At 37.6% G+C, this 9,746-nt stretch overlaps 1 protein-coding gene across 1 annotated transcript; it reads left to right on the plus strand.

Moving 5' to 3' along the window:
* The first annotated feature begins 1,215 nt into the window (after nt 1-1,215).
* On the plus strand, nt 1,216-4,550 carry LOC134633811 (uncharacterized). The gene is made up of 4 exons (XM_065472114.1): nt 1,216-1,258; nt 1,377-1,709; nt 2,254-2,604; nt 4,525-4,550. Exons 1-4 carry the CDS (start codon nt 1,216-1,218, stop codon nt 4,548-4,550), a joined length of 753 nt encoding a protein of 250 aa, XP_065328186.1.
* The last annotated feature ends 5,196 nt before the right edge of the window (nt 4,551-9,746 follow it).

The following is a 9,746-nucleotide window of genomic DNA, read 5'->3' on the forward strand; positions in this document are numbered from 1 at the left end:
GCCAGCTCCTCGCGTGGCTGGCCTGGTCGCGGTTCCGCCATGCCGCTTCCTTGGTTTCAGCACCACTGTGGCAGGTAGTAGGCATGATCTGACCACGATTTTGCATTCTGAGACATCTTACTTTATTAACCGGTTGCTGTTCACGCACATCCACGGCTGCAGCATCCCAGCTGCCAGCCACACACATCACCAACAACAACACAACAGGACCCTACAGCGCTCTTAAGCTGGTGTGGCATTATTACAATGCCATGCAGGTGCCTCCACCTTCCCTGCTGCGCCCTGCCACAGTAACCAATTCATCTTAACAACTCATGAGGATCTTAATTTGTAAAAAACAAACAAACAAAACACATTAATGTATTTTTTGACTTGGAAGGGGAGTGGGGGTAGGGCTTTACACTATATATATGTTCTATCTGATGTTGCAAGTGTGTTTAGCTCACTAAATAGCTGTGCAGCAAAAACACATATAGTCTACACACCAGAAATGACCCTATAGATCCGTTGTGCAAGCTGCAATTGTGACCATTTAAATTTTAGACTTAAGCAACCTCTATTGGAAGAAAAGGAAATGCATGTAAAATGTGTGCTGGTGTCTTCACTCTTAGCTAGGACAGAGCACTGTAAATCAGATAACACTCAAGATCTAACCTAGATTTATTGTCTAAACCTAACCAGGCAGGAAGTGAAAATGAAAACGAAGAGTAGTAAGGTTTGTCAACATGGAGCAAATGAAAAGTAGTAAATGACTGAAAGGAAAGTTTAAACTTAAAAATGTTAAACATGAACATTTTAAACTGGTAAAAATACAGCATTTCTATTGAGAAACACTAAAAGGGGTTCTTCGAAGATGATAGGAACAAATGACCAAAACGATCACTTAGTTGGAGAATTTGCTGAGAGATGATGAACAAAGAAAGTGAATATTGGATAGCAAAGACGAAACAACTACAAGATAAACCCCTAACATTAATTAGTAAAGGAATTTATAATTATTTTATAATTATATAATTTTTATAATTATATTTATAATTGGCTAAATAAATAAGGAAGAGATGACCTGCTCTGGACAACAGAAATGTGTGACAGGAAGTGCACTTGAACCTTTATTCTGTGGTAACCTGTCAGATTCATTTCACGCTTTAACATGCTATAACACCTCCTACAGTCAATGAAATACCTGCAAGCTGCCCAAAAAGAGGCACTTTCAAGATGATCGTGTTATTGGTTACACTGCTTTATCTCCATCGAGGATGTAAGTTTTTTCTTATTGTGTTCAAGGTTTCTCCATACATGAATTTTGTTTCTGTGGTGATTTTCAATAATCATTGTGACTTAATATTGTAGATTTTGTATGTTTTCTTTCAATTTAGATACACTTATCCCGATAACTTCAGTTCAACTTGGTGAAACTGTAACCTTCACATGTGATCTGCGTAAGAATTCACAGTTCAGCCGTAGAGAAGCTGACTGGTACAAGCAGAGTACTGGGGACACTCTTAAATTAATATGGACACTGAAGGAATCTGCTCAACCTGAGTTTTCTGCTGGGTTTAATCAATCAAGATTGAAGGTTAATTACAATGAAAATTTCACCAACCTGACCATTTTGAGGGCAAACCAAGAGGACGAGGGAATCTACCACTGTGGAATCACCGAGTGGTTCAAGAATACTGAATGGAGTGGCTCATATTTGTTAGTCAAAGGTAATAATGCGATCTAATTACAAGTTTTCCCTAAGCTTTAACCAGTAAAGCAGAAGTGTTAAGGAAAAATAACATCATCAATAAACTGTGAAAACTGACATAATAATACATTTACAATATATTTCATAAAATCCAAGATACATTTTATCTATTTTTTAAAATAATTTCAGTGATTTCATAAGATATTCCAAGTGAAATATTTTAATGCAAGACACATGACTGTGTAACCCCATATGGAAAAGAAATAGAAAAAACTTATAAAAGTCTTGCATCAGATGTGGCCTACTTCATATAGTGAATCATATAAGGCTTATATGATTTACTCATGAAAGTGGCCACTTTCATATATTGTTTTAGTAAGTATCCAAAACATACAAGTTTCATTTATATAATTTTTCTAGGGATCTTATGTCTGTTTTCACTCTTGGATGCTTTTCATACAAGTTTCACACAAGACAGATACAAACTTTATAAAATTTATATATATCTTTTCCATATGGGACAGCTAAAGTCACATTTGCTAACACTGTTTTATTTTATGCAGGACGCACTCAAAGGACATCAGACTATACTGTTGTTCAGTCACCACTGATAACAGTCCAACCAGGAAACTCGGTGACTTTTCAGTGCTCAGTCTTCTCTGACTCTGACAAAAAGACATGTCCCGGAGATCTCACCGTGCTCTGGTTCAGAGCTGGATCACATAAAAGTTATCCAAAATTAATCTACACTGACAGAAACAAAAGTAAAGAATGTGATAAAAGAGCTGACCCCCAGAAGAGCTGCAATTATACTTTTTCTAAAATCGTCAGCTCGTCTGATGAAGGGACTTACTACTGTGCTGTGGCCACGTGTTGGGAATTATTCTTTGGAAATGGAACTAAACTTCAAATAGGTAGTACTTTGAATAATATGACAGCTAGTTTTCTGTGTCTTTCAGAATCATTAATAATTTCTTTCCTTTTTTTCTAGAGCAAAAGGCAGGTTCTGAATTTACTGTGCTGGTTATAGCAATAATCTGCTTGATTATTTCTGTGATTCTCACTATTGTTTGTTGCCGAACTCCAAGAGGAACATGTGAACAGTGTAAAGGTAAGTGTTGTTCATGGTAAGAAAAGTCACTCAAACATCATTCTAGTGATGTGCAGTACCACTGATTTTCTTTCTGATCTGACACCAAGTGGTACCAACAATACTGATCCAATACCGATACTTTGTATAAAAAATAATGTGTTTGGAAAATCAAAATCAAAAATAGTGTATTTCAATATATACCTTCATAATAAATAGAAAACATCTGACTACTTGTTTTTATTGTTTAATTATCATACAAGAAATTTAAAAATCCCTTGCCGTATGACAGCTGGGATAGAACAAGCAGAAGAGAATGGATGGATGGATGAAAAGATCCACATTAACTCGCTAATGGAGATTTGCTGCGTTAATGGGGTTATGACTTTAACGTCATTTTAACGAGATTAAAGCTGACAGCACAAATTTTAATATGCAAATTAATTCCAGAACATAAACATCTAGTTTCAGAGGAATCAATTTCTCAGTATCATCCACACACCACTACATCATTATTCCAAACAACATTCAACAAAATCGGACTCACATCAGTGTTGTGAATTTATCTATCAATACAGATGCAGTTGCTTTCCAAGCAAATGTAATGGCAAAAGGAGATCAGAAAATTCCACAGGTAACTGTGAAAAACATCAGGAGCAAGCTTTCCGTATGTTTTAAAGTCTGCCTGTGTAACCAAGTCTCACCATTTTTCTGTTTTCTCAGACAGATGAAGACTCATTGGCTTATTCTGTAGCAATTTTCACTTGTGGAAAGATAAGATCCAGAAACAAGGACTACAGAACCTGCAGAGGACGAGAACATCTATATTTATTTGAAGGCTCGTAAACTGGATTAATATCTGGACACATATAACTCTTGCCTTTTACATTGGGTCAGAAATGTACTTAGCTAACCTAATGTTCTTTTTCACATTTTATTAATAGTTTTATAGACAAAAATAAATAATTACAGTGATAATTTTCAATGTAAATGGTATGAATTTGCATCTATGAATTTGTTTTTTCATGTGGAACTTTTCTTTTTTCTGATGTTGTGATATGTTTCTAGATATTCTTGTATCTGTATCTATTTCTTCATGACCAACATCAATATGTAAATCTCAATGTAATGTAGTAAAAGAAAAAGGTGGAAACAGTAGATGTATTACCTTCTTGTTAATAGACAAACATACAATAGTGTACTTCAATATAATTAAGTAAAAAAAAAAATCTAATAAAATCTAAGTATTTAATAACTTAAATATACATCATGGTTATTTTTCTTATGTTGATGTATTTTTTTTATTTTGCATTAATTTCATTTAGCTATGACCTTCATATTTTGTAAATATCTATATCAATGTAGGTTGGTTTGAAATAAATAGAAAGTTTATGTCTTGTTTATTAAATGGACTGCTTCCTACAACAAGCGAATTGCTCCCTGTTGACACACCTTACTTGGTAAGCAAGTATACAGTATACTGATCAAAAGTTTAAGACCACTTGAAAAATGGCAAAAAATCATATTTTGCATGGTTGGATCTTAACAAGGTTCCAAGTAGAGCTTCATCATGCAACAAGAAGAAATTGGAGTGAGACAAAATATTTTTTTTACCATGCAATTTATTGAAAACAACGCTTAAACTGAAACAGGCTGTTTTACAGCTGCTCAAAAGTTTAGGACCACATTCCTTTAACAGGCCAACTCTGTGTTAAATTGTGGATTATTTGTTATCTTCTGTCAGGTAGTCACACTGTCATGACGTTCTGATGGCAAAGGCAAAAAAAGTTCCCCTTTTGAACGTGGTCGTGTTGTTGAACTGCATAAGCAGCGTGTCTCACTTTAGCAGCGATGCTGAAGTAAGACGCAGTACAACAATTTCCTAAATGATCCTGAGGGTTATGAAACAAAAAAGTGTGTAATGGAAGACCCCAAACAATTTTATCAGCACTGAGCTGGAGGATCCAATTGGCTGTCCATCAAGACACTGGACGATCCTTGACCCAAATTAAGGCCATTACCGGTGCCCACTGCAACCCCATAACCATCAAGTGGCATCTGAGACTGAAGGGCTTCAAAAACAGAAAATGTCTTCAAAGGCCTCATCCCCTTGAACAACACAGAACTGACCATTTGGACTTTGGAAGAGAGGACCAAACATGGGACACTGAAAGGTGGAAGAAAGTTTTATTCTCTGATGAGAAACAATGTAACCTTGATGGTCCTGATGGTTTCTAATATTACTGGCATGACAAGCAGATCCCACCTGAAATGTTTTCTAGTTGCCAAGGTGGAGGGGGCGCCATAATGGTCTGGGGCAGGGGTGTCAAACTCAATTGCACAGGGGGCCAAAACTCAAGGCACACTTTAGGTCGCGGGCCAAACAAGATAAACATTTATTGAACACACTAAAACAATGTTTTTTAAACATAAATATGAATAAAAACAGACAGGAATATTATTCCAGATTAAATAAACTTAAAAAAATAAACTTTAACTTTAAATATTTTGCTCTTCATAAAACTATATCCTGTCCAAATTATGCAAGTTAGAAATATGAACATGCTGCCAAAAACCCCAGAAAAAAATAAATGAAAGCATACACAAGGTTCGAGCTGCATGTAGACGGAGCTGGGCATTGCTTCAGGAATGGAACTAATAAACTGTGCGGGCCATTCAGTGTCGTACTTTGCCTTCAGTGTATCATTACACTGCAGCTCCATCTGAATCTGCACAGGTGCAGTTCAGCAAAGTCCGCTGACTTGGTTCAACATTACTTGGCAACAGGGAAAGTGAGGCAGGTTGCACTGGTGCATTTGTGACAGCTTCACTTGAAATGCCTTCACCGCATCATACATGCCATGTCCATGAACTGACAGATTTCCTTGCTGAGCTCAAAAACTCTATTGAGAATTTTTATCCCAACTCAGCCAACGGACCTCTGTATGATAAGGAATGTCGGCAAACTCTGAAGCTATTTCCCACATAAAAGACTGAAATTGACGGTGATTTAAACTTTTAGCTCAGATAAAATTTACGGCTTGCGTTACGGTCATCATTACATGCTCCATTTTTAGGAATTTACCACACAGCCTTTCCTGGTGTATGATGCAGTGATATGCTGATAACTCACCGGTACAGTTCTCCTCCTGCATCTTTACTCGCATCCTGCTGACTAGTCCGCTTTTTTCACCGCACAACACCGGCCCTCCATCTGTTGTAAGTCCAACAAGTTTGTCCCAGGGCAGTTTCATGTCGGTTACACTTTGACATACGTTTTAAAAAATGTCTTTTCCTGTCGTTGTCCCGTGCATCAATTTAATGTTCAATATTTCCTCTCCATGGATGAAGATGGCCAGCTGTGCAATGTCCATCATGTCTATACTTTCATCCACAGCAAGAGAGTATGCAATAAAGTTTTTGCTTCTTTCACACAACTGTGTTCTTAAATCAGTGGCCATCTCACAAACCCGATCAGCAATCGTATTTCTCCTCAGGCTCACATTTGCCAAAATCTGCGTTTTGTCTGGACACAAGACATGGCACAGCTTCATCATGCAGCTCTTCAGAGTGGTACCGGGCTGATTTGGCCATCTCCTCTGCTACAATAAAACTTGCTTTCAAGACAGCTTCACTTTGTGATTTTTGCTCTGGTGAAACACGTCTGCTGAAATGTCAGATTCTTCTTTAGACTTCTACTTTCTGTAGTTTCTGCTCTGCATTTAGGTTTTTCAGCTTATCCTGACGTTTTGTCTCATAGTGCCGTCTTGAATTAAATTCCTTAATTACAGCCACATTAGCTCCACTAATAAGACACACGGGTTTACCAGCAATGACTGTAAACATATATTCAGTCACCCACTGGCGCTGAAAGGCTCTGCTTTCAGAATCAACTTTTCTCTCCACCATTGTGAGCGACTAGCTTCGCAATAACAGAAGTTTGACTTGATTGATGCGGGAATGTTCCCAGTTAGCCTAGCGTTCAGCAAGGAGGCTGCAGCGCTGCATTATGGGATCTGTAGTTTGTATATTATTAGCGCCTCACATCACCGGGCCATGCATAACAATAATAATACATCTATATAAAATGATCTCGCGGGCCAGATATAAATGTACGCCGGGCTGGATGTGGCCTGCGGGCCTTGACTTTGACACATGTGGTCTGGGGTGCTTTTTCCTTCAGTGGAACAATGGGGCTTCAGGAGGTGCAGGGGTGCCAAATGGCCTCTGGCTATGTCCAGATATTGCAGAGAGCATCCCTCATGACTGAGGGCTCCCGTCTGTGTGGTGTTTTCAAAAAGACATCGCTACAGTACACAATGCCCGCAGGACAAGTGACTTCTTCCAGGAGAATGACATCACTCTTTTGGACCATCCTGTGTGTTCCTCTGATCTAAATCCAGTTGAGAACCTTTGGGGATGGATGGCAAGGAAAGTTTACAAGAATAGAAAACAGTTCCAGACAGTAGATGCCCTTCGTGTGGCCGTCTTCACCACTTGGAGAAATGTTCCCACTCACCTCATGGAAACGCTTGCATCAAGCATGCCCCAATAAATTTTTGAAGTGATCAACAATAACAGTGGAACTACTCATTACTGAGTTCATGTTTGGAACTTTGATTTCTTTTTTGGGGGTATACGTGTTTTTTTGGAGGTGTGGTCGTAAACGTTTGATTAGCTGTAAAACAGCCTGTTTCATTTTAAGCGGTGTTTTCAATAAATTGCAGGCCCAAAACAATGTTTTGTCTCACTCCCATTTCTCTTTGTTTGGTGTATGTTAAGATGGGGGTTGTCAAAGTCTTAGAAACTATATTGTGGGATTGTGTTGCAGCTGAACAAAATTTTAAGTAACTTTCACAAGGAGGTTCCCCAGGCTTTCTAAAGGTCTTTCAAAAGTTTTACTTTGGACATTTGGCTGTTTTTTCACTTATTTATAGTCATAACAGATGAATTAGCACAGAACCAGTTTTTAATTGTAATTTGAAATGCTTTGTTACAAACAGCCTGTTGCAGTTTGACGGGCAACAAGGCATTTCCCAAAAAGCGATTAGCTGAAAACTTGGTGAATAGTAGCATGCTGTGTTGGAAACTTAAGTAAACTACAGAAGCAGAGAATGCTACAAAAGTGGTTCGCCTAAAAAAAACAATTTACATACCAAATATTGACTTTCAAAGTCATTAGAATTGTATAAGATTTTTTTGGTCTTATGTACTCTGTTTTTCTCTATTTGTGCAACTTTCAGTAAATCACTCTCCTATTTCCTATTTTGGTACTAAGATATAAAGAAATGAGAGGTGGCACAAGACTTTGCACAGTACCTTATTTTATTGTCATGTGTAACTCCGTGTTATACACTCGTAAGATACGGGATTTAGAATGAAACACTGCAAAAATCTGCAAAAAAGTCTTTGTTAACACTGTATTTTGAACCACTATAGATAGATAGATAGATAGATAGATAGATAGATAGACAGATAGATAGATAGATAGATAGATAGATAGATAGATAGATAGATAGACAGATAGATAGATAGATAGATAGATAGATAGATAGATAGACAGATAGATAGATAGATAGATAGATAGATAGATAGATAGATAGATAGATATTGCAGAGTAATTAGTTCTTATTTTGTGTTTGTGTTTGTGCAAACACCTGGTTGGTTGTCACCGCCCTCCTCTGTCCTCCCGTTTCCCATCCCCCTCCCCTCCAGCAAGGAGTTAAACAGTTCGATTGAGTGTGGGACAAAGGAGTTTTTAAGCCTGTTGGTCCTAAACTTGGGGAGAAGCAACCTGTCGCTGAGGACACTCCTCTGGTTATTTATGACCATATGCAGAGGATGCCCAGTATTGTCCGTAATGTCTAGCAGTTTTTTTAGTGTCTTCTTCCCTGCCAGTGTCCAGCTTCAAGCCGACCACAGAGCCAGTCTTCCAGATTAGTTTTATATTGACTTTGTTGATATACATTTCTGATACATAATAATTCTTACAATAGGGAAATGCTATTTCTAAAGTGGTAAACTATGGTGAAACTGTTGATTGTTTCAAAGCTACATTAAAACATTATGATCATCCCTAATGTGCAAAAGGCAAAACAACAACAACAAAAGAAGATGTATTTGTTGTCTGGGAAGGGGTGGGGCTTTACACTATATCTCTTCTATCTGAAGTTGCTGGAAGTGTGTTTGGCTCACTAAATAGCTGTGCAGCAAAAACAAAAATGGTCTACACACCACAAATGGACCCCATAGGTCCATTGTGCAAGCTGCAATTATGACCATTTAAGTTTTAGACTTAAGCAACCTCTATTGGACATACAGATAAATGCATGTAAAATTTATGCTGGGGTCTTCACTCTTAGATATGACAGAGCACTGTAAATCAGATAACACTCAAGATCTAACCTAGATGTATTGCCTAAACCTAACCAGGCAGGATGTGAAAATGATAATAATCAATGACTGAAAGGAAAGTTCAGACATGGTCCCAGACAGGACTTAAACCCCTAACACACCTATATCATTACATTAACTTTTTTTTTTTTTTTTTTTTACATTTTAAAGATGAACATTTTAAACTGGTAAGGATCCATCATGTCTATTGAGAAACACTGAACACTGAAAGGGGTTGTTTAAAATAATATGAACAACTGACCAATACAATCACTTCGTAGAAGAACCTGCTGACACACAATGAGGACAGAGAGTAAATATTGGATAGCAAACACGGAACAACCACAACATGCACTCCTAAAATTCATTAGACAAGGAATATACCCTATAATTAAAATGAATGAATGGATAAGGAAGAGATGACCTGGCCTGGACGGAAGGAATGTGACAGGAAGTGCACTTAAATCTTTATTCTGTGGTAACCAATCAGATTCATTTGACAGTGTGACATGCTGTAATACCTCCTACAGTCAATGAAATACCTGCAAGCTCAAGAAAAGAGACACTGTCAAG

The sequence above is a fragment of the Pelmatolapia mariae genome, linkage group LG2 (assembly GCF_036321145.2).
Source record: "Pelmatolapia mariae isolate MD_Pm_ZW linkage group LG2, Pm_UMD_F_2, whole genome shotgun sequence".
In the NCBI taxonomy this organism is placed as follows: Eukaryota; Metazoa; Chordata; class Actinopteri; order Cichliformes; family Cichlidae; genus Pelmatolapia; species Pelmatolapia mariae.